The sequence below is a fragment of the Emydura macquarii genome, unplaced genomic scaffold (assembly GCF_026122565.2).
Source record: "Emydura macquarii macquarii isolate MOO-44397 ecotype Brisbane River unplaced genomic scaffold, CSIRO-AGI_Emac_v2 contig_1451, whole genome shotgun sequence".
NCBI lineage: Eukaryota > Metazoa > Chordata > Testudines > Chelidae > Emydura > Emydura macquarii.
The window spans coordinates 25,843,458-25,868,851 of record NW_027131588.1 but is presented as its reverse complement, the minus strand read 5'-3'; the positions used below and the strand labels follow the sequence as shown (position 1 = coordinate 25,868,851).

Below are 25,394 nucleotides of genomic sequence, written 5' to 3'. Positions count from 1 at the left end.
CTATACGGTGTATCCTCTATCAGTTCATAGTGAGGGGCTACCAGAGACATGTGTGGATTGTCTCTCTGGGAAGAAAGCTCTGTAGCCAGTCCATATCTGGTACAGGAGCCTGACCTGCTAGTAGCAGCCCTGGAACCTACCGTATACAAAGAGTCTGGGTCCAATATCTTTTCCATGGCTGTTGTAAGGCTTGGACTTGTTTTCAGCTAACAAGTTGTGGGTTGAAACTCATGTAAATGGCTAGCGAGCATACCTGATCCTCAAGGACGATGGCTAGAGTAAATACTTGATAACTCAGAAGGCCAGATGCCCAATTAGTGATTCTGCCTCTCAATGAGAACAGCACATTCCTTACCTCGCCCCCTCCCCCCCCCCCCCGCCCGCAAGATGTACCCTCTTATCTGTAAGGAATCTCCCCCCCCAGAGTAGTCAAAGATCCTTTGATGTAATTACAGTGTCTCTGCATGTATGCTAAGTGATAAAAAAATCGTATATAAGTAACCTTTGCAACACCATGAATTTGAAGCTGATTTATCAGACATCCCAGTATCATGAATAAACCTCTTCAGTATTGTTTGTGCTGCCTAATTCTTGGAGAAAGAATCCTTTGTACTTTACAATTTGGCGCAGCGAGCAGGGTGCAACTGGGATTCTCGGAGTACTTCCCATGACCAAAGACAGAGGTGAGTATGCCCAATTAGTGATTCTGCCTCACAATGAGAACAGCACATTCTACTTTGAGTGTTTGCTCATGTCCATTCCAATATAGGTGAGTGCACGCCACCATGCACTGGTTCCCGGAACCTTTTTCCCCTTAGAGACTCTGTAGGGTTGGCTCAGGCGCCCCCTGGAGTACAGTGCTCATAGAATCATAGAGTTGGACGGGACCTCAGGAGGTGTCTAGGCCAACCCCCTGCTCAGAGCAGGACTAACCTCAGCTAAATAATCCCAGCCAGGATTTTGTCAAGCCGCAGCTTAAAAACCGCTAAAGATGGAGATTCCACCACCTCCCTAGGTAACCCATTCCAGTGCTTCCTAGTGAAAAACTTTTTCCTAATGTCCAACCTAGACCTCCCCAACTGCAACTTGAGACCATTGCTCCTTGTTCTGTCATCTGCCACCACCGAGAACAGCCTAGCCCCATCCTCCCTGGAACCCCCTTTCAGGTAGTTGAAGGCTGCTATCAAATCCCCCCTCACTCTTCTCTTCTGCAGACTAAACAAGCCTAGCTCCTTCAGCCTCTCCTCGTACATCTTGTGCTCCAGCCCCCTCATCATTTTTGTTGCCCTCCACTGGACTCTCTCCAATTCGTCCACATCCTTTTTGTAGTGGGGGGCCCAAAACTGGACACAATATTCTAAATGCGGCCTCACCAATGCCGAATAGAGGGGAATAATCACTTCCCGTGATCTGCTGGCAATGCTCCTCCTAATGCAGCCCAATATGCTATTAGCCTTCTTGGCAACCAGGGCACACTGCTGACTCATATCCAGCTTTTTATCCACTGTTACCCCCAGGTCCTTTTCTGCAGAACTGCTGCCTAGCTCGTCGGTCCCCAGTCTGTAGCTGTGCATGGGATTCTTCCGTCCTAAGTGGAGGACTCTGCACTTGGCCTTGTTGAACCGCATCAGATTTCTTTTGGCCCAATCCTCCAGTTTGTTTAGGTTCTTCTGTACCCTATCCCTACCTTCCAGGGTATCTACCACTCCCCCCAGCTTAGTGTCATCCGCAAACTTGCTGAGGGTGCAATCTACCCCATCCTCCAGATCATTAATGAAAATGTTGAACAAAACCGGCCCCAGGACCGACCCCTGGGGAACTCTGCTTGTGACCGGTTGCCAGCTAGACATGGAGCCATGATCACTACTCGTTGAGCCCTATGCTCTAGCCAGTTCTCCATCCATTTTATAGTCCATTCATCCGACCCATATCTCTTTAACTTTCTGTAGGGGCCATGATAGAAACGGGTTTGGGTGCCGCGACCGACCGGAATCTTCTGCGGCCCTCCCAGAAAGGGCCCTCTAAGGGTCCAAACTCCAAAAAACATTTTTGAGGGTGCGTCTGAGGGTGGCACTGATACCCTTCTCCTGGATCCATACCTCCCGTTTGCAGAGAGGCTCAGACCCTACTACACCGAGTGGCAAGCTATTACATCAGACCGTTGGGTCCTTGATGTAGTCTGCAGGGGATATGCCCTCCAATTTACGGCTTTTCCCCCACAGTCCCCCCCACCCCGTTCATCTTCAGAGACCCCCCCTCTCAAGAGCAACTCCTTTCGCAGGTGGTTGTTTCCCTCCTCCACCTCAGGGCGGTGGAAGCGGTTCCTCCACAGAAAATAGGGAGGGGATTTTACTCCAGGTATTTTCTCATTCCCAAAGCAAAAGGGGGCCTGAGACCCATATTAGATCTCCACCAACTAATCAAGTTCATCAGGCGTCTCAGGTTTCACATGGTCTCTTTAGCGTCCATTATCCCTGCTCTGGATCCAGGAGATTGGTATGTCATCCTCGACCTGAAGAATGTGTACTTCCACATTTCCATCCTTCCCAGCCACAGGCGCTTCCTCAGATTTATGGTAGCTGGCTGCCATTACCAGTTCTCGTCCGCCCCCAGGGTCTTTACAAAATGCATGGCGGTGGTAGTGGCCCACTTGCACCGCAGAGAGGGGCAGATCTTCCCCTACCTGGATAACTGGCTGATCTGGGGCAGGTCCAGGGCCCATGTTCGGAACAGCCTATCCCTCACCTGCGCTATATGCACCAGGCTGGGGCTGCTCATAAACGAGCAGAAGTCCACTCTCACCCCGGTGCAGCGCATAGATTTCATCGGGGCCACCCTGGCTGCCACTCAGGCCAGAGCCTTTCTCCCACAGCTTCACTTCGAGGCGATGGCCGCCATAATCGACCAACTCCACAGGTCCCCCACAACAACAGCCAGGCACTGCCTACAGCTGTTGGGACACATGGCGGCATATACGTACATGGTGAGGCTGGCTCGCCTGAAACTCAGGCCTCTCCAGGCATGGTTAGCCTCGGTGTATGCTCCAGCCCGCCATTCCTTAAACAGGGTGGTCATGGTTCCCCCACGGGTCCTGAGCTCCCTGAACTGGTGGAGGATCCCCGGGGAAGTACTGAGAGGGGTCCCGTTCCGGGATCTGGCCCCATCTGTCACCCTAATCACGGACGCTTCGGATGTAGGGTGGGGGGCCCACATCAGCACCGACCTGAGCACCAAGGGGCTCTGGTTGGAGGAGGAAAAGAGTCTCCATATCAACGTCCGGGAACTCAGGGCAGTACAGCTGGCCTGCAAAGTGTTCCTCAGGTTCTTGAGGGGCAGAATGGTGCAGGTCCTCACGGACAACACAGCGGCCATGTTCTATGTGAACAGGCGCTGGGGGGGGGTGGGCGGTGGGGGCGAGGCGGGCTCCTCGGCCCTTTGCCAGGAGGCCATTCGACTTTGGGACCTTGCGGTGAGGCTCGACTTTCATATATCTGCCTCTCACTTCCCGGGGGTCAGGAACGACGAGGCGGACCGCCTCAGCAATTCATTTCTACTCCGACACGACTGGTCGCTAAACCCGGAGGTGATAACCTTGATTTTCCGCAAGTGGGGTGTTTTCCAACTGGACCTGTTCACGTGCCCGAGGCTTTGCTCACTCCGAGGTCGCAAGCTGGGCTACATCTCCGACACGTTCCTTATACAATGGACGGGGACCCTGATGTATGCGTTTCCCCCCATTCTGCTGCCGCCCAAAGTCCTCTTGAAGGTCAAAAGGGACAAAACGGACATCATGCTGGTCTCCCCAGCATGGCCGAGACAGCACTGGTTCAGCATGTTGCTGGATATGTCCATCGTCCCGCCCGTGCCGCTCCCGAGGCATTACGACCTACTCTCCCAGGACCAGGGTTACCTGCTGCACCCGGACCTGGACTCCCTCCACCTGAATGGCCTGGTGATTCTGTGGCTGATGGAGGGAGAGAGGGCCTGCTCGGCACAGGTCTAACAGATTCTGCTGGGAAGCAGAAAACCTTCCATTCAGGTTGTGTACCAGGCCAAGTAGAAACGGTTTAACCTGTTGGGCAGAGTCCTGGGGCATCCCACCTAGCGGCTCACCTATACAGGCAATCCTGGAGTATCTGCTCCACCTGAAGCTCCAGGGTTTAGCACTGGCATCCCTGAGGGTGCACCTGGCGGCCATCTCGGCCTTCCACCAGCCAATGGAGGGACAGTCATTGTTTTCCCACCCTATGTCGGTGAGGGGCCTTAAAAGGGTGGAGAGGCTGTACCCACAGGTCTGTGACCCGGTGCCTCCCTGGGACTTGAACCTGGTCCTCGCCAGACTAATGGGACCCGCTTTCGAGCCCATGGCTACATGCCCGCTGCTCGTCCTCTCATGGAAGGTAGCCTTCCTGGTGGCCATTACATCGGCTAGGAGGGTCTCTGAGATTAGGGCTTTGACCTCGGAGCCCCCCCCATACCCTCTTTTATAAGGATAAAATGTGGTTGAGACCCTCATCCAGCTTTCCTCTCTAAGGTGGTCTCCCAGTTCCACTATAATCAAGATATCTTCCTCCCCATGTTCTTCCCAAAACCACACGGGTCGGAGGAGGAGCGGAGATGGCACTTGCTGGATGTGAGGCGGGCCCTGGCCTACTACATGGACAGGACAAAGCCATTCCGGATGTCTACGCAGCTGTTCGGATGAAGGGCTCACCTGTCTCCACCCAGCGCATCTCCACCTGGATCACCGCCTGCATCAGGACCTGTTACGAGCAGACGAATGTACCGCTTCCAGGGGCTGTTTCAGCACACTCAACCAGAGCCCAGGCCTCACCCGCAGGCTTGTGGAGAGGGTGCCCCTGCTGGACATCTGCAAAGCTGCTACCTGGTCGTCGGTACACACCTTCACGTCCCACTACACTATCGTGCAGCAGGCGAGAGAGGACGCGGGATTTGGACATGCCGTGCTGAGGACAGCTGACCGGTGACTCCTACCCGCCTCCAAGGTATGGCTGTGTAATCACCTGTATTGGAATGGACATGAGCAATCACTCCAAGTACAAAACAGGGTTACTTACCAGTAACTGATGTGCTTTGAGATGTGTTGCTCATATCCATTCCACACCCACCTTCCGTCCCCGCTGTGGGAGTCGGTAGAAAGAAGGGACTGAGGGTGTGCAGGGTCGGTGGTGCCTCATATACCGTGGCATGAGCACGGCACTCCAGGGGGCACCTGAGCAGGCCCTATGGGGGTCTGCTAAGGGGAAAAAAGTTCCGGGAACCAGTGCACGGTGGCATGCACTCACCTATATTGGAATGGACACGAGCAGCACATCTCGAAGAACAGCAGTTACTGGTAAGTAACTCTGTTTTCCATACTCTCCTCTCCCCCCTCACTCCCCTGATGTACCCTCTTACCTGTAAGGAATCTCCTTCTCCACCCATTTCCCCCCTCCCAAGTGTAGTCAAAGATCCTTTGCTGTAATTAAAGTGTCTCTGCATGTATGCTAAGTGATAAAAAAACTATATAAGTAACCTTTGCAACACCATGAATTTGAAGCTGATTTAATCAGACTTCCCGGTCTCGTGAATAAACCTCTTCAGTATTGTTTGTGCTGCCTGATTCTTGGAGAAAGAATCCTTTGTGCTTTACCCTGTCATCCCCTATCTGATGGTGCTGGTCAAGGCTCACGTGCGTCTGGTTTATGAAATGTCCTCTTCAGTGCAGGAGTGTACATCCCTAAGCAGTGGAGTGTTGCCCTGGAGTCCTGCAAAGAGCGTAATGACGTGGCCATCTTTTCACTGTGACTCAGTAGTTACCATCTCAGGGCAAGTCCTCAGCTGTAGCCTGAACAGCCCTGAAGGCTGAAGCAAGGACTCTCAGTGCTTGACAATAGCTGTCGCTACTAGTTGGCTGCATCAGCTGCAGTGAAAAGCACAGGCCACACCATTTACTTAAAGTAACTAGTTTACTTCTTTAATAAGGCAATTTTAGGTCACTATATTACCACCTTAATCCAGCATAAAGAATAAATAAAGCAGACAGAGCAGGATAGCGCAATGATCAGTCATCCAGTCCTGTTTCTATCATCATTAGATCCATGCTGGTTTGATCTGGCATGGTAGTTTGCATTTAAAAATTAAGTTTCCATAATTTAGACGTGTGTGTGACATCAAATCAGGGAATGGAGATGGTATTCTATGAGCAGAAGGCACAGTAGAGTGCTGCAGGCCCTGGTTCCTGAGTCTCCAGGATCACCTGCTTGGGTAAGGACTGATTTATTAAGATGTTTGTGCTGCAATTATTAATTAAAGGAGACAATGAACAGAAGCCTTGTAGTTTCATTAGTCTTGGTTTGATTGAACACAGAGGTGAATTGTTGCCACTTCATGTGAATCGGTATGTTGAACTTTTTCAGCTAGTTTGGTGATGGTGCTGGAATATTTTTCACCTTTGAGGGAAATTTTAAGGAATGCTTCTCGATTTTTTTTTTAAATGTAAAAAAACATGGTTGGGCCACTGAAGACCCCCTTATAGAGCTTTCTGAACTTTGGGAACTATAAACTTTCTACAACATGGGGGGAGGTACATTTCGGACATTTCTGGTAGAATTTGCCAACCATGTCTAGATAACTCGGTATTTCTGGAGGTGCTTCAAGGGGATGTTTTTGAGTTGTTTCTAAAAGACTTTGCAAAGGGTCCCAAAAACAATCCACAAAGAACTGGCCAGAGAAGGTTCCAGTCTTGTTGGAACATTTCAGAATGTTTTTCCACCTTGCAGGGGCAAGTTCAGTCCTAAATTTGGAAATACACATACCAGGAAACACTTATGCACCTGAGTGACTTTATATACATACACAAGCTGTTTAGTTAAATTCAATGAATGTTACCGCAAACGTTTGTAGGATGGGAGCCTTGAGATTTTTGGGACAAGAAACATATCTTGGTACATTCCCTGGGAAGGGCTTAGCACACTTTCAGGTAATAATATTCAGATTTTTTCAAATACTTGGGGGCATGACGAGACTTTTTTTGGACACTTCTGGGACTTCTCTCGGGGTTTCTTTGAGGACCATATCCAGATAGTCGGAACAACTCTGAGCTAGATTTTAGTCTGGTCTCGGAGTCCATTTCTAAAATAGTTTGGGTATTTCGGTGTTTGTTGTTTTTGAGGATTTTTTTGGCCTTCTCAAGCACAGTAGGGAACACACAGACATTTTTTCATACATTGCTGGAACAAATTTGGAACTATTTCCTGGCTTTTCTAGGATATTATACCAGCCATTGCTGTACCAATTATAGTCATTGTTGGGAAATTTTTGGATCATTTTCAGACTCTTCCAGGACATTTATATATTTATTTGGAGACATCTAATTTTTTTATATAAATATATATATAGAGAGGGCACCATTTTTGGTCATTTCTAGCACACACTGGATGTTTTTGCACCAAATGGACATTACTGGGGTACATGGAGGACAACCATTTTTCGAACTTTATTTATGGGCCTTTGCTTGGAATTTGACACTTTGAAACTTTTTGCACCTTCCCTGGGTTATCAGCCAATCTTTTTTGATACCTCAGGGACATCAGCTCACCAAAACACAACATCACGTCTTCTATTATGTTGCCCACAATTTGCTCCTTACTCCAAATCCCTGTTACAGTCTAAATTTTGGTAATTTCATTACAACCTCAGCTTTCTCTTCTGGCCTCCTCCTCGACCATCCCAAACTCTGCTGTTACAATCATTTCTCTTCCTTGAATGTCTGCACTGACATCTACTTTCCACATTAAATTCAAGCTTGTATTCACTGTCAATTCATTCCATCATTCTGCCTATGCTTATAGTTTTGACTTCATCACCAAATCTTCTCTTCAGGTCTCTGCTTTTTTTCTGGTTTTCTGGTATTTTTCTGCCTGCCCGTTAGCTCACTCCTCACTTTGTGCTTTTTTTCCTACTGCCTCACGTGGTTAAGCCATACTAACGTACACCAAGCCCCCTTTCCTTTCCTCTTAGCCCCTCTTCTGAAAATCTACCTGTTGTGTGAAGCATTCCAACTATGACTAATGACTACTTATCTCACTGCTTTGTATTTTACTGTGTAGTCCTGAGGGCCTGGACTTGTTAGCCAAAATTCCCCTCACCACACAAATATGGTATGAGATTCTGGAGGGTGGTGAGTACTAAAAATAAGGTCCCTGTGTGGTGGGACATAGGCCAGCTCTGAGACCCTGTAATGAGTATGTCTTAATTGGATTACATTTAATAATCTCAGTCTTAATCAAAAAATATATGGCACCACTAGCTTCTTGTTACAAAGGACAGTTTCAGATTCAACAAATGCACAATTTTAACACTAACCTGACTTTGTGCACTTTTTATAATACCGTAAAGTATAATACAGAAAAACAAGAGATAATCTTTTATATAAGCCTTTATTTACAACTTGTTTAACAACTGTACACTTTTTTTGTAGCCTTGGAAGCATTATTGTCTTTGACTGGGAAAAACATTATTAAAATGTTTTAATTCCTCTGACCATTATCTTGTATTTTTTGTCTATATACAGATATGTATATTAATACCACTACCGTGACACTCTGGTCATTACAGGACAAGAATTCATAGGTGAACTGAAAAGGGAAATTGATGTTTTGACACTCTAGAAATCCATTTGCTAACAGAAAACATATTACTGTTAATTTCACAAACAGTTATTTTGATAATTGGTCAACACCAATTAGGACAGTCAAACAAGCTGCCACTGAGAAAATAAAAGTCTCGTATGCATAACATAGCAGGTTAGTACACTGTAATCATGCTTGGGATCACTGCTAAGTGGCAACTGAAATTTGCAGTTACTGCAGGGGAGAGATGCTAGGATAACAATGAAAAGAAAGGCAGTCAGCACATTTACTTGAAGTGACCAGTTTACGCTGACATTTCTTGACTGCACTGAGTAGATTCAACAGTTATGTCAAGCTAAAAACTTTTCAGGAAGATACAAATGCCTTGGTTTCAGAACAGCTTGAATAGCAAGCTACTAATCTACACAGCCAGACTGGTGGCATGGAGAACAGCTCCAATACACCTAGAGCCACCACTCCAGAAGTTTGTGTGTCGAATCCCTCAACAGCTAAGTGGCAGTAGCAACCCACAACTACCAACTCTGGAGATTTCTATATCCAACATGGGCTGGGGAAGACTTTAATCATCGTCAGCTGCACTACAGAGCTGGAAAGCACAGCTCAAAGCCACACATCAAGTTCCCAGCAAGAAGAGAAGGCATGTTTACCCAGTATCTCTGAATACTTAGCAAGGGATCCATCGTTATTAAGACTTAGATGCCACATACCAGGCCCAGGACAGCAGAACATTCCTCTGGGAGGACAGCTGAGTGGCATTTCTGATGCCTCCTATACCCGGCCCTCCCCCGGAGGTAAAATCTGTGGCTGCACTGCCCCAGCATGCTGGGGGGTTGTTAGAGATGAGCCCCTGGCTCCCAGGTGGCAGACAGAGCACTTGGAGCCCATAAGGCTGCAGAACCTCCCACATGCCATTCAAGAGAGAGAACGTGGTGGAATGAGTCACCCTAGCCCAGAGAGTGGATAAGGAACACAGTTTGGGATTCCATCCTGGTCCTTATTTTCTCCCTACCTCCTGCAGAAACCCCCACTCCTCTCTCTCTTGGCCCCTGCAGAAGAGTCAGTGATTGCTGCAGGACACAGAGGGATGGGGCAGTGAGCAAGCTACATGCTCTCCTGAGTCACTCCTCACATCACTACCTCCAGATCAGGTGCAGATTCCCTTAGGGCTGATCATACCCAGTGTGTATTTGGCTGGGAGGGCTGCCTGGCACTTACACATGACAATTAAGGGCAGAGTGAGATCCCAGGCCCTAGCTTGATGGACCTCCCTCCAGGTTCTGAAGTGGCTGAGGAGGCTATGGGGGTCCAATATTCCTCCAGCCCTGTCCCACCCACCCCTGTGAACTGATGTGAAAGGAGGGTGCACAAAGCGGGCCTCTAACAAGCAAGGGATGTGCTGCCCTTACCCAGCCTTCTAAGTCCTTTGCAGGCACAAAGACAGAATCAATTTGCCTCTAAGGCCCTGATGCTGCAAAGCACAGAGATACTCAAGTTTGCTTATGAGTAAAGTTAAGGAGGTGCTTAAGTTTGTGCAGGATTGAGATCTAGGTAAGTGTGGAGTTTCTCTAGAACTGGACTTCTAATCAAACTGAACAAGGTACAGTACTAATGATTTCAGATTCTCTTGAGGCTTTTTAGCGAATACTATGGCTTAGAAGGTCTCACCTTTGCCCCAGCCGTTAAAATAACAGTATCTATACAATAAACACATTAACTCAGAATACTATAAAACAGCATTTCCTCATGTCTTGTGTCTTGCCAATACTTTCTGTCCAAGTACAAAATGAAAATACAGTAATACAAATGTGTGGATATTTAAGAATTTAAAATTTTAAATAAGCAGCTTTTTAAATTAGTCAATATAGGCAGCACCAAAGCATTCTGAGTTATACTGGCTACATACTGCAAATCTTATAGCAATACTTCATAATACAAAGAAACAGGCATGCTAGTGCAATTGAAAATGAAATAACTAAAACTGGAATAAGAAAAAGACAACGAAAATCGTACAAGTAAAATATAAACAAAAGCTGGCAAGGACATTTTGCATAATACTGTAAGTCAAGAAGTGTAGACTGCTTGTATACTAGTTATCTCCATTCATGTTCCTTTCTAGAATTGTTTAACATTTGTACAGAGAGAAAAAATTGTCACTGAAAAAAACTGACAAGGCAGCTAAATGTATAGAGAAAAAAGTAACAGTCACAAACTACTGTGTATATACATTTAAAGAAAGTAGGCAATGTTTGTAAATAAAATATTGCATGGTAGCTTGTCCAGGCTTGGAGTCTATCAGATGTATGTTGCTTATTTTTTAAGGAACATGGGATGGTCAAACAGCAATTCATAATCGTTTTCTGCTGCAAGAAAAGTTTCTTGGCTTCACTTTAAATATTAAACACCTGATCAAAACAGAGCCTTTAAAGGGTGCAGGTGCTTTAAAATATGAGTAATCAAAAAGGTACATTTATGACCTCATTAAGAATAGATGTTATCTTGCTTAGTAAATGAAAGTGTTGCAGAAGGTTGTGTGTTAATAATCAGAATGAAGACGTTAAAGTGGACAGACAGAAAGTAAAATGGAGCACTGAAAGGGAAATACGTTAATTTACCAAATGCCTTTTCTGGAATTCTGAGTACTGAGTTTTCCCCTTCCCCAATCTCATGGGGAGACTTTTTTGGAGGGAGGGAAAAGGTGGAAGAGGGAGATGATAAAGCCACTCCCCAAGATGGCAAGCTTCTTTTCAAGTGGATATCTCTCTTTGAAATCAGATGCCATGAGTCTGAAGTGGTAGAACTGGTTAAGTTTTGAGTTATGCAGTCTGGACAGAAAAGCAAGTCATGCATTGAACAATCCCTGCTTGATAAATAATGCTGCAGGTCATGCAACCACATCACTGCAAATAAAAAATAAAGAAGAAAGTTAAAAAGAAGCCAACATTTCATTACTGTTAAAAATGAAAACAGAACAGGTATTTTTCTAAGCAGTTTAGTAAAGCTGTGTCTAGTTACAGTTCAGCTAGGTCAAGTGGAAATGTTCTTGAAGGCTTCAACTGTTATTTTATTAAGGCGCCTAAAAGCATTCACAAGATGATTAATGTGCTAACGGCTGAATGGTGGAACCAAAGCTAGTCTTGATTTAGACCAGCGCTGCCACCTGGGGGGAGGAGGACTGTGAGGAGGGGTGCTTGCCCTTCCACTTTTCCTAAGGTTTTTGCACTTGATCAAAGATCCAGAAGCCACGGAGCTGGGCATGGCCATGGCCTGACCACTTTTAAACACTGGTCCTAAACTCAATCAGTACAGCTGCTGCCGGAGTAGGCCAGAGTTTTAACCACTGAAAAAGGCAATGGAGGTATACTTCCAACAACTGTCAGGTGTGAGAAATTCCACATACTGGTTACAAGATGAAATTTGAATAATTAAGAATTAATTTTGATTAGCTGCACCAAAGCAAGGCTGTGTGTGATGCCTAAAAAGCACATCAGTTTGTTGCGTTCATTTTACATTGACAAGCTTTAGTCATCTGATGTAAAATAAGTTTTTAATCAAAAGCAAATTTTAGGGACTACCGCAGAAATGTGCAGTATAGGAGAGACTTGTTTCCAATGTCTGCTCATGCTGTTTTTCAATAATTCCATCACAATGTAAACAGGAAATGCTTTCTTATGATGGAATACGTGCTCTGTGAATTTGTATTTTTCTTCCCTTTATAAACTGCCCTGATCAGTAGCTGATTCTGAAAATGCTTCCTGTGGCAAGAAAATCTGGATTGAATTTATTAGAGAAAACATTTGTATGACTAAATCTCAAGATATTTCTTTCAAAAGTTGTAACTACACTCCTGTACTGATGATTTAGTTCCGTGGAAGCCAAAAGAATTCAGTAACTCAAGTTTGCTGCACATAATACAAGTGCACTCTTTCAAATTTCTGTAACAACAAAATAGTCTTAGTGTGCTCCTCCATTCTCATCCTTGTTCCCCTACCGGAGTACTTTCTATTTAGGAAAGTCAGGAAGCACAAACATGGAGAGAACAGACTATAACAATTAAGTGAAATAAAATCAAGAATGCATTAAATGAACACATTCAAAGCAGAATCCTGATAAAGTGTGTTTTGAATAACATATCCCTTGGACGAAATGTATTGTTACCCACTCAAGCACTGCTAAATGAGCATGCAAGTGGTGTGTGGATGATTGGAAGAAATAAAATGAAAAATTAATTTTAGTAATGCCATAAAAAGTTAAAATGTTAAAAGCTATGTGAGATCCCATACAGTCTACTTGTTGAAATGAAAAATCCTGTTCTTTACTCTTATCAGAGTAAGATAATGCAAATCTGCTTGTACACCAGGACTAAGTGAAATATGAGGGTACCCAGCTAACACACATGAATAGAATGGAGGCAACAATGTACTCTTCCAGGTGTTGGAGATCTTCCAAAAAGAGGTGAAGTCTGGCCCACACTCCTTCAAGGATGTTACAGAACACCCCATAGGTCTACAGAAGGAAAGATGTTATTGCCCTTCCTGCTAGAATAGTGTATGTTTTATTATTAGAAAAGAATCTGCTAACAACTTCTCCTAGGAAACATTTCAACTGCAGCAATTTTTCAATCATTTTAACAGCAGCTTATTTTTGCAGCACCTTTTTATAGGACTGGAGAGATCCAAGATATACGGGCAGATCCTCAGTTGATGGAAAGTGTTATGGCTCCAGTGAGGAAGGACCTGTGATGGTTTCCAGCAGTTGAAGATGAGGAGGTTATTTACCTGTAGTTGGAGGTTCTTTGAGATGTATGATCCCCATCTGTATTCCATTGTGGGTTACACATGTGCACCACATGCCCAGAGTCGGACAATTTAATAGTAGTGTCCATTGGTCTGCACATATGCCCTGGCTTGCCTCGTGCTTCCGACTGAGTTGATGGGGTGGGTGGAGAGGGAGGTCGACTAACCACCTCTTCAGTTCCTTCTCCATGAATCAGATAGGATCTGAAGCAGAGGGTAAGGAGGGTGGGTAGTGGAATATGGAGGCACCAGACACCTCTAGTTACAGGTAAGTAACCTCCTCTTCTTCGAGTGATGGTCCCTATTGTATTTCCCTGTGGGTGATTGACAAGTAGTACCTAAGTAGGTGGAGGGTGCAAGGATGAAGATGGTGGAGTTGAGCCAAATGAGGCCTCAGCAGCTGATTCTTGTACCAGGGTGTAATGTCTTGCAAACATGTGGATGGAGCTCCTCGTGGCTGCTTTACAAAGGTTTAGGAGGGGTACGTCCTGAAGAGATGTTGCAGTCATAGCTTGGGCTCTTGCGGAATGCACTTGTACCCCCGTTGAGGGGGAGAGAGTTCGAGTGCTGATAAGGTAGAATGCAACTAGATATCCACCTGGAAAGTCTCTGGATGGCGATGCCATGTCCTCTGAGTCTCTTCACTATAGCAACAAACAGCTTCGGGGACTTTCTGAATGGATTTGTTTTCTGCCGGTAAATGGCCAAGGCTTCTTGACCCTCCGGTCTTCTGTAGATGCGTGTAGTTTCAGGAAGAATACAAGTAATGAATGGACTGGTGAAGCTGAAATTCCAAAACCACGTTAGGGATAAATTTGGAGTGTAGGTGTAAAGAAACTTTATCTTTGTGAAATACAATGTGTGGAGGGTCTGTCATCATTGCGCTAAGTTCGCCGACACTCCTAGCTGATGTGATGACTATGAGAAAGGCGACTTTCATGGAAAGGAGGGACATGGAACAAGTCACTAAAGGCTGAAAGGGGGGCAGTGTTAGAACTGAAAGGACAAGATTAACACCCCAGTGGGACTTGATCTTTTGAGGAGGTGGGAAAGTTCTTATCAGGCCTTTCCAGAATCAAGTGGTTAGCAGGTGTGCAAAAATAGAGTAGTCCTCCATCTGGGGATGGAACACACTGATAGCCTCCAAGTGGACTTGCAGGGAACTGAGGGATAGGCCCGATGTCTTTAATAATAGGATATAGTCTAGGATGAGTGGAATACCCATAGTTTCTAGTAGAATGCCTCTCTGCTGCGTCCTAGATGAGAAGTGTTTCCATTTAGATTGTTAACTTTTCCTAGATGAGTCCTTTCTACTGCCAGAGAGGATGTCTTACATGGCTGAGAAGCACACCCAATTTAGGGTTGAGGACCATTCAAATACCGTGCTCTGAGGTGATGTGGTAGTGTATTGGGCTGTTTGATCCTGCCACTGCACTGGCTCAGGCACAGAAGGTTGGGGAACCAAAACTCTGTGGGCCAGAAAGGGGCGATCAGGATAACTGTTGCCCTGCCCTGTTGGTTCTTGTGTAACACTCGTAGCAGAGGAAGGCATAGCTGAACTGGTCGGACCAGGGAAAGAGAGCATCACTGTGGGAGTGGTAACTGAGGGCTCCTCTGGAACAATATGTGGCACTTCTTGTTGGTCTGGTAAGCAAACAGATTCCTGTTCCCCTGATTGGGGTCCCCCATCACACAAAAATGTTATGAAGCACCATGTCATGAAGTTTGCACTTGTGGTCAATTGTGAAGTGTCTGCTGAGGGAGTCTGTGAGCGTGGTCTGCATCCCCAAAAGGTAGGTCTAGATAATGTGATTTGATTGCTGAGGCACCAGGTCCAGAGATTGACTGCTTCTGCACACAGGGAGGCAGAGCTCTCTCTTCTTGTTTGCTGATGTAGAAAACGGTTGTATTTTTGTCTGACATTATGAGGACATGGTGACAGTGGGTGAAAGGAAATAAGGAATCACAGTTTCTGTACCACCCGCAGAACCAGGACATTGATATGCATTCTGGACTCTCGAGATGTCCACATTCCCTGTGCCATGTGATTGCCCATATGGGCTCCCCACCTAGTAAAGATGCATCCGTAATAACGGTCTTGTCCAGTGGGAGGGGGATGCCACACATACATGATGAGGATTTGTCCATCATAGGAGGGAAGACAGTGCCTTGGTGGGAACTATCAGAGTAAGGTTCCTGGAATGGTGGCTTGGGGAGCAAACAGACTGTAGCCATACCTGAAGGCCACGCATTTGGAGTCTTGCAAATGGAGCAACGAAGCTGCACGAGGCCATGTGGCTGAGAAGGGACTGACATGTTTTGGCCTTTACCCTAGGAATGCTCGTTACATGAACTATGGTATCGTTCATGGTTTGGAACCTGTCTGTGGGCAAATACACCCCTGCAGAGATAGAATTCAAGGTGCCCTGAGGAAATTCAAAGATTGTGTGGGTGTAAGAACAGATTTTTCGATATTCACGCTGACCCCCAGTGAGAATAGGAGTTGGAGCATCATAGAGATTGATGTAAAGGCTTCCTGGCAAGATTTGGCAGCAAGGAGCCAATCATCGAGATAAGGGAAGATGAGGAAGCCATGATGTCTGATGTGAGCTACTAGCACAGAAAAAACCTTGGTAAAGACACTGGGGGCTGTGGCTATTCTGAAGGGGTAGAACTCGGTACTGGAAATGGTCAGAGCCTACTGTAAATCTGAGACATTGTCTGTGGGTTGGATGAACAATTTCAGCTAAAATAATGTTTTTCAGAATGATGTCAGAGCTGAAGGTTGCAGTGTCAAAGTGGAAGAATTAATGGCATGCTCTCCCTTTTGGCTTCTGTATCACATTGCAATTTGTCATCTATCACCCCTACACTATGCCTTTCCCAAGTATTTGCATCCAGTGAGTATCTGCTTTGGATATATTTTCTACAGATTTATTAGTTCGCATGTTTCCATGTTGAACCACCTTTCATTATCTTCTTTGTTCCTATTTCTAACAGTTTTTCCTTCCTCACTGGTGTTTCCATCACTTCCCCATTTAGTTCTCTACAAATGTATTAATAATACTTTGCATTTATATAGCTTCTTCATTTTGAGATACTTGATCATTTTATAAATAGTCTTGCCTCATGACACATTGTTCACATCTCGTCCTAGATTCTCACTAAAGTTGACAAATGAAGCCAGGCATAACCACAATCCCAATAAAACTCCACTGGACAGCTCCTGCCCTCCCCCAAAAATACATTGATCCACTTCCCATTGCTTACTAGCCCTTCAGCTTTAGGTTTAAAAAGACAGTACTCATACATGAACTGATTAGAACTGTTTAGTTAAGCGTTTCTGGAAAACTACATAAAATGTTTTAAGTCTAAGTAAAGTAAATTGAAATTCTGTTGCTTTCCTTGGATCATATTGTAATTTCATAAATACATTTTCTGGTTTCTTTGGGCTGATATCTTTTAAACCATGCTTGCTTATTGATCATGGAGCCACTGTGATCTCAGTGCTTTGTTCTTTTAAAATGTATGCCATTACTGGGTATTCAAATTACACTTGCAGGATAGCAATTTTCAGGCAAGTGCTTGCTTTCTTTTGAAAGCTCAGTGCCACATTTAGTTTACTCATCTTTTCTATTACTGTCTATCTGCATAATTATTTCTGTCACAGCAATTCAGATCTGTGGCATTTTCGTTACCATGCCATGTTATAATAGTGACAGGTTCTTAATAGTGCTGATAAATTAGCAAGACATGGAAACACAATGGCTGAATAATAAGCAGTTTCTGAACTGTGGGCAGCACTGATTCCTCCAGGGAGAGACCGCCTGAGGGATTGTGCTGTTCAGTTTCAAAATAGCTGCAATCTGTAAGTGGGTTTTCAATGGTGGCCCTGAAACTGGCACCAGAAGAACAAAAAACATTGTCATGAGGACCCACCGCTGGAAGTAAAGGTTGAAACTGCCACTTTTTAAAAGATGAAAATAGCCATTTCTCCCTAATGGAAACCAGAGCTTCAAACTTCAGCTCCTGTTCAAAACCTGTTCCAATGCCTAAATGCAAAACATGTCAGCACCCAGCAGTAAATAAGGCTGCCACCAAATATGAATGATTTCCTGGTTGTCCCATTTCTTCCCTTATAAGCGACATTTTCATTTTGTTTTGACAGTGCTTCAACCTCCTTTGAAATCTGAGGCAACAGAACAGCACTGAGAGAGAAATAGTGATATACTTTGAATTGTGGTATCAACACGTAATACTTCAGGCTATGCCTCGCCTCCTTTGTCAGTTCTCCAAGTGGCTTCACACACACAATGAACAGCAGCAGAGAAAATCTCTAATTCTCCGCTAGCACCTACCAATATACAGAACCACTTCAGAGCAACCTCATTACCCCACCAAGTCTCTTCACACAGAAAGTGAAAACCCAGGTCCACTGAGGTCAATGGCAAAACGCCCATTGATGTCAAAAGGATCAGCCTTTCACCTAGACTCCAAAGTAGTTGTCATGAACTGTTTCTGATTCATCAGCTGTTTTTAACATCAAACAATTAGTTTGGGAAGCTGCCTTGAATCCACTGTTAGATGTTAATTTCATGTCCTGTAGGATTGTGCAGTTTGGGAAATAATGTATATTGCTTTTAGCAGAGTTTTCTAGGGCTTTCTAGTCTACTTTTATTTGTTAAATGTCACCATCTGTCCAATTCAATGAGTGAGTTATTGTTAATATGACTCTCATGTCTCAATCTACAATGAAAACATTAAAGTCAAGAATGGAAAAACAAAAGCATTCAAACTCTCCAGGTATTGTGGTGGTGCTGGCTGCAGAGTGAATCTGCAGAGATCTATTGTGCCAGATGGGAAAAATCTGCGATTGGCACGGCTGAAAAGGAAAAAAAAGCCCTGTTCTAGAGTTTCTTGTTTAGTCAGCTCCAGCTCAAAATTAACTTAAACAAACCAGTGTCAAGGGCCCAGTTGTTCAGTATTCTGCTTCATGCAGTGCGCAAATTTGTATAGAAAATCCCACAAAGGAAAACACATTGCTCCTTGGAGTTTTTAATACTCAAACAGACCCTCTTGGAATAAGTGCTTGTGTCTTCCTCCTTTTTTTCAGCTGAGGAAAAAAATCCTCTTATTTTCACCTAGCATTGGCTGCAGTCACTAACAAGTTTCTGTTGCCTTCCTGACTTCCAAAAAGGGAAGAAATGTCACCTGCTCATGCCAGAGGAGTTCCACTGCCCAGGACCCATAAGACCAAACTAGGATCTCAACTCAGATTGCTGAGAAACCTTCTAATTCCCTGAAAGTGGCAGCCGGGGGCTATATATTCCAACACTTATTGCTTGTTTTAGGGGGTTAGTGTCTTCAGTAGACATGAGGTTGGATGTTTCTGGCTCAGTCAGGATTTGCCCCTGATGTGAAGTGCTCACACATCCAAGCACACCAGATCACACCAAATTTTATTTGTTTTTAATTAGAAAAGACACTAGGTAGGAGAAGTAATTTTATTCACAACAGTGAAGTGTGCTGGGAGAACTGTGCAGGGAAGTGTGCAATGCTTACCTAGAATCAGCCTGGTTCAAACCATTACTAATCTAATTCCTCAGTTTTCTGACCATTACATTCACCTTTTCAGTTTAAAGGGAAAAATCATTCACATGCAATCTTCTTCCAAGGCAATCGTTTTAAGGAAGGGTTTTTGAATGTCATTTTGCTATCAAGTGCAAGCGAGCTCATTTAGATCTTATTGAGAACATGCTTCACCAAGAGTAACCTAGTTCTCTGAAACACTGTAGATGACACCAATCACGTGTGACTGCCTACGTCTCACAACAAGAGGAAAAACAGTTTTATAAATTTTTCCTCTCTCTCGAGACTCATTTCCCTAATATTTTTAAATGTAATAATTGTATAGCTGCTGGGAAATCCATCCTATCTGATTAGCATATAATCATTTTGGGGATGCCTAATTATTTTAATGACACAGTTATTGCAAAACATAAGGGGCCAAATTCTGTTCAGTTTATACCCCTGAAAACCTATTTGAAGTCAGATTTAAGTACTTGGCCCTATGAATGCCAATGATTTTCCTGTAAATCATCTCCAAGAGTAAAAGTAGAAAGAAAAATTCTCAATCAAAGGAGTCAAATCCAGGTGTTGTGTTAAGTATGTTTCATAGAAAATGAAAAATCGGAAATACACATTCTGGGTATTCTTCCTCAGAGTCACTGTCTAAAGTGAGTGGTAAGACAAAGCATAATATAACTACTACACCAATGCTAAAGCATCAAAGCTAATAAAAAAGAACTATTACAAATCAACCAGAAAGTTGCCAAGGGAACAATTTGATGTAGAGTAAGATTGAAAAAAATGCAGAAATAATTTTAATTCATCAAAAAGCAGGGGCCTTCAAAGTTAAGTCCTATTTTAAAATTTTCTTAGCAACTTGCACATACTACTCAATGTTGAGGAGATAGTAGAAAATGACAGGTGCAGTATTTCTAAGTAGGATTTTAAAAATTTACCCTTTGATACATTAATGAATATAAAATTGCTAAGGCAACCTGTTGGAATAGAAAACTGCTAGCAATTTGAATGCAGAAATTACTTTAGTCATCTGCTGGTGACACCAGAATTGCAAAGGATTCTTATTTGCTTAATATCAAGATGGATACAGTGAAAAACTAATTGGTAGTCAATTTCCTATTTGTATTATTTTTCATTTTAAAATGCTTACAAATATGTATTTCTATCTTAGATTTCTCTTTTGTGCTACACTTTGGCTAACTGTTAACTTTAAAAGCAGTTTGTTACTCTTTACAAAGCACTTTAAAAATGTAAAGCATTACACAAGTGCTAAGTATTATTATCAGGAAAAAAACTGGACTTTTAATATTCTTCCTTATTATGTATCTAGTTCCATGTGCATGGCACTTTACAAGCTCGAATCTCCACATGTTCTTGAATATAAAAGAAGTTCTAACCGCTTGCCAGCTCTGTAAAGCAGTAGTCTCAGACTGGAAATCTTGTGGACTTGCTTGTGTATTAGACCATTTGCTTTTATTTTATTTAATACAAAGCTTGGAGAAAAAAGGGGCTGTCTGATATTGCCACAGTTAGGAACCCCAGAAGGGCCTCATATGGACTGCTCAGCTCTTCTGTCATTATCAGCTACAAGTCTTGCAGCCCAGAAGGAATGCAAATTAGTTCCCACATCAGGGCAGTAAAATTTTTAGGTGAGCAAGGCAGTGCTGTACATACATTTTATTTAGTACTGATTTCGGGTATTAGAAATAATCATGGTAGTTTTCATATAAAGAGTCTTTGGTGCCTCATAAAAATCTCTAAGTGGTTATTCTATTTAGAAAGAATTCTGCTTTCCAATTTTTGTCTTCCTTTGTATTCTTTTCTTACTGAAGAAATGAAAGAGATATTTGGTCAGGCATGGATGGATGAACTCCTAAAGAACACAGAACCAGTTTTCATGCAAATACCTATTACAATACAGAACATATGACATAACAGAACTGTATGAGTAGAAATGGTTCTAAATAGATTGCTTTAAAGAATTTTCCGACAGATCCCAGTAGACCTTTGGAAGTTTAAATTCAGTACAGAATATGGAGAATCCCAGATTTTCTACCAATTTTGACTCCCATATGGCACGACACAGGTATTTATTCTCCTCCTGGTAATTATCCTCAGCAGCAGCAAAATATAGACTCAATGTTAGTCTCTGCTTCTCCTACCTATACAATTTCCTCTGTAAAAGTAGCATAAAACTCAACAGGATGGTACAGATTTCACTCAGAGGCTCAGAAAGAACTATGGAAAGCAGCTCAGATAATGTTTGAACTTATGGGGCAAGGAAGAGAAAGGCCAAAATAAAAAGAGTGGGGGCTCCAAAAAAACAAACAAACAGTAGACCTCAGGAAAATGAGACAAAAACTCAACAGCAACAAGCGGGGTGAGTGGAGGGGGAGAGGAGGGGCGAAGGAGCCAGAAGAGAGGGAAAATTAAAAAACAAAAGCAAGTTGTTTAAATTTTGGGATGGAGATTGTATTTGAGTTTCTTTCGGATACACATCTAATTAACATTAATCTTAAACTGAATTAGAAGACAAACTTGGAGATACAGCCTTCCCATTAAAATTTGGGCAGGTGGTAGTGTAAAGGAAGAGCCTGACAGACAAAAACAACAAAAAAGGCCTTAAATATTCTTGGGTTCTCTCCTAGGGGCTGAAAAATGATGGATGTGCTTATTCAGGATCATTGACTAACACTTGCTCCTTTACGCACAAAGTACATACAAAAAAGGTTCCTAAAGTGACGAGCCTGAACTCCATAAAAGACGTGTGTCTGAGTAATCATATTGCTAGATGGTGCTTATGAAACTTGTCCCTTTAGCATTTTGTTTCTCAACAAAATACAGCCAGGCAAATATCAGTTTGCTGAGCTAGTGAAATACTCCTAAACTGCCTTTACATTGTTAGTTTTATGCAGAGTACAGGAAATATTTTTCCTACCTAACCTAATTTTAGGCATAATACAGAGTGCAGACAACAGCTATAAAGTCTTTTAAATCACTATTCTACATATAACACTACTGAACAATTATTTCTATGTGCTGGGAATAAAATACAAATGTATATTTTGCTCATGGACTTCAGAAGATGTTCTTTGTATTGCTGGGAAAATCAGGATCAAGACAAATTCTTTCAGCATATATTAAATGACCATTTTTAACATGGATTGCGTATGAACAGTTGGATGCACTCTGGAATAAAACAGCACTTGCAAATGTCATTGTCTTTGAATCCAGGTATATTGGTCCTTTAGGGTCCTTTGACCATTTTAAACCAAAAGGTTAGATTAAAATATATCTTGGGACGCTTAAAAAAGCAAGATGAGCTACTTTTGAAGGGATTTATAGGAAAGTCCTTCACTGGGCAAGAGATTAAAATAATTTTAAAAAATTTAAACAAACTAATTTGTATGCACAACATATTAGGAACAAGATTTATGTTGAAGATGATATCACAAAACATACACATACAAAGCTCTCCTACTAGTAAATCTGTAAAGGCCAATCCTAAGATGTGCTAGGCATCTTCAACTCTTTGAGAAGTTATTGGGAGTTTAGAGCATTCAGAACACTCAGAAATACATAGCACTTTGCAGGATCTGGTCCTAAATTAATATCTACAGTGGAACTACTCACTTGTCTCACCAACCAAAGGGAAAATGCAGCTAAGATGCTACATGTAAACGGACAGGTATGTGTTAAAAGAATTAGTACTACAAACAGCCAGTTTTCAATAAAGTAAGCAACAAACTTGCCTAAAGGCATGGGTACCATTAGTAAGGCAATTGATATAATCCTCCTCCTAATTAACATATTAAAAATAAGTCTTTTAGTGATGGATGACAATCTGAATACATTAACTTCAACAATATTCAGCTGGGCTTTGATCCCTGATGTATGGTTCATCCATAATTATAAATATTTAAAATAAATGCCTTCTTTTAAATCAATGATGATGTAGCACATTAAAGTGTTCCAAATATTTCTTGATCTTTCTTTTTGGATATACTTGACCATCCAGAGTCGGGCGAACTGAAACATTTCACCTCTGACAGCAAACAATAGACGATACCAGTGGATAAATAAAAGCAGATTTGAAGCCTTTTAAGGGAAAAAAAATAAAAGAATGGTCTCCAAATCATCCTGTTTCCCTATTAAATGCCAAGAACAGGCGCAACCTCTGCACATGAAAGAAGAAACTCATTTTTGTTCTGTGAACATTCAACATCAGGCGCTACAGGATTAGCACCTATCTTAATGTCTAGGGTGCGGGTTTTTTTTTTCTTTCAGGAAACATGTTTTATAACAATTTTATGCACCAGTTTTGCATTTCCTGTAAAGGAGTTTCAACTATTTTAAACATGGATTACTATATAGTAAAATGGAGACTAGTTCCCTTTCAACAAAGAGAGTCTTATAAAGGATAGTAACATAAGTAGGTACACGCATACCATTTGGGACAGAAAATTTACGTTTGTTACATAGCCTCAGACTTTTGGTAAGAGATGACAACTTCATACAAATTAAAAAAACTCCATTATAGGGCACAGCACTCATCTGGATGTTTTCAAAATTTTGGCACATTTAAAGAGAAAGGAAGAGATCATCATAAAACCCATTCCTGAAATGAGAAATAATAGTGGTAACAAGGAACAAAGATAGAGAAAGGATGCTAGTTACATTTCCTGAAACATTGTCACATGTACAACGTATGCCTGGATCACAGGGTCGTTTCCTGTCTAAAGGCAAGGCTTCTCTACCTTGCTGTAGCAGGTTGGACATGACCAGGGTAAGATCTCCTTGCGCTGGTGGCTTGCCTTTGTCTAGCCAGGAAGGACTGTCCTGAGCCTGTACTAGCCAGTCTGTCTTCTGCTGCTTTTTTATGCAGAGTCATTCCCTGTGAAAAAAGACAAATTCATAGTGAGCACTGATGTACACTTCTCAACAGCTTCTCCATCTGCCACTTGTCTGTGCAGTCTTGTCTGCATTATCAGCACTATCTGACCTGTCTGAGTCTTTACCATCCAGTGTTACATTTGCAAGTGTGCGGGCAAGACGTTTTGCCTGAGAATTATGTAATATGTTGATGAGTTCCAGAGGGGGAGCCGTGTTAAGTCTGTTTTCAGCAAAACAGCGAGAGTTCTGTGGCACCTTAAAGACTAACACATTTATTTGGGCGTAAGCTGTCGTGGGCAGAAACCCACTTCATAGGATGCTTTTATGTAATAATAATGCTTTTTATGTATCTTTGCAGGTGTAAAAAAGGTGCTTTACTTTCAAAGTTCATAGTAATCATGCAAAACCGTTTCAAACACAGTAAGTTATGCCCTCCCATATTTGAGCATGCTTTTCTGCATGCAACCATACATTGTCTGGGCACTCTTTTCTTTTCTTTTTTTTTTAAAGTTATCTTCAAAATGAAGGTGCATCTCTCAACTTTTAGAAATGCACTCCTCACACAGAAATATCAGCATATCATAAATGGCAGGAATTTGTTCTGAGGGAAAACACAAACAATATGTTTGCTATCAATGAATGCAGCAGGGGCTAATTTGCCATGCTGTTTCCTCATTGCTGATTGACCGGGAGAGATGAAAAATTAAAATTCCTGACAGCAGTAGGTCAGGCAGTCCAAACTGAGAGAAGCAGAAGAGAGAGGCACTGTCCTGGGCAGTGGAGAAGAGCAGAGGCCTAACCCGGAAGGAAGAAGCAGCTGAAGCTATAACTACCAGTCTGAACCTGTGGAATAGTCAGGCAGCTGAACTGGTAATACTCCCACTTGGGCCTTATCTATACCAGAATTTTTTACCCATAACTGATGTGTCTAAACTATTAAAATTATATATATATAAAATAGTTTAGATACATCAGTTATGGGTAAGAATAAACAAACGACTTCTCATCTCTCATATATATATATGGATAAGAATATATATGTGTGTGTGCGCATATATACATATGGGTAAGAATAAACAAATGAGTTCTCATTATTTTTACACACACACACACACACACACACACACACACACACACACACACACACACACACACACACACACACACACACACACACACACACACACACACACACACACACACACAAATTATGAATGCCTATACGACGAAGTGTTTTCAGGTTCATGTCACACAGAAGAGAAAATTCCTGTCACAATAACCGACTGATTATTTACAGGGACACCATCAACTAGGAGAAAAAAAAATCACAGACCTGCTTGAATATATTTTACTTAGCCCTGGTCTACACTACAGTCGATGGGAGCGGGACCGGCCTGAGCCATTCTTGCGCCCCGGGCAGACATTATAATTGCGCCCATACGCGTGCGCTCCTTCAATTTCTGCGGCA

The 25,394-nt window shown here is 42.9% G+C and overlaps 1 protein-coding gene across 4 annotated transcripts in view; it reads right to left on the bottom strand.

The window, feature by feature from the left end:
• Positions 1–8,424: 8,424 nt before the first annotated feature.
• Positions 8,425–25,394, bottom strand: part of HOOK3 (hook microtubule tethering protein 3) — a 135,350-nt gene continuing 118,380 nt past the window's right edge. For 2 of the 4 annotated variants that reach the window (XM_067553427.1, XM_067553430.1), the window contains exons 22-23: positions 23,791–23,927; positions 8,425–20,859 (exon numbers count right to left, since the gene is read on the bottom strand). In XM_067553427.1, coding sequence (XP_067409528.1) covers positions 20,808–20,859; positions 23,791–23,927 — 189 coding nt within the window. In that variant the 3' untranslated portion in view covers positions 8,425–20,807. Of the gene's footprint in view, positions 23,928–25,394 lie in introns of all 4 variants that reach the window. The other 2 variants (XM_067553428.1, XM_067553429.1) reach the window with 2 other exon arrangements.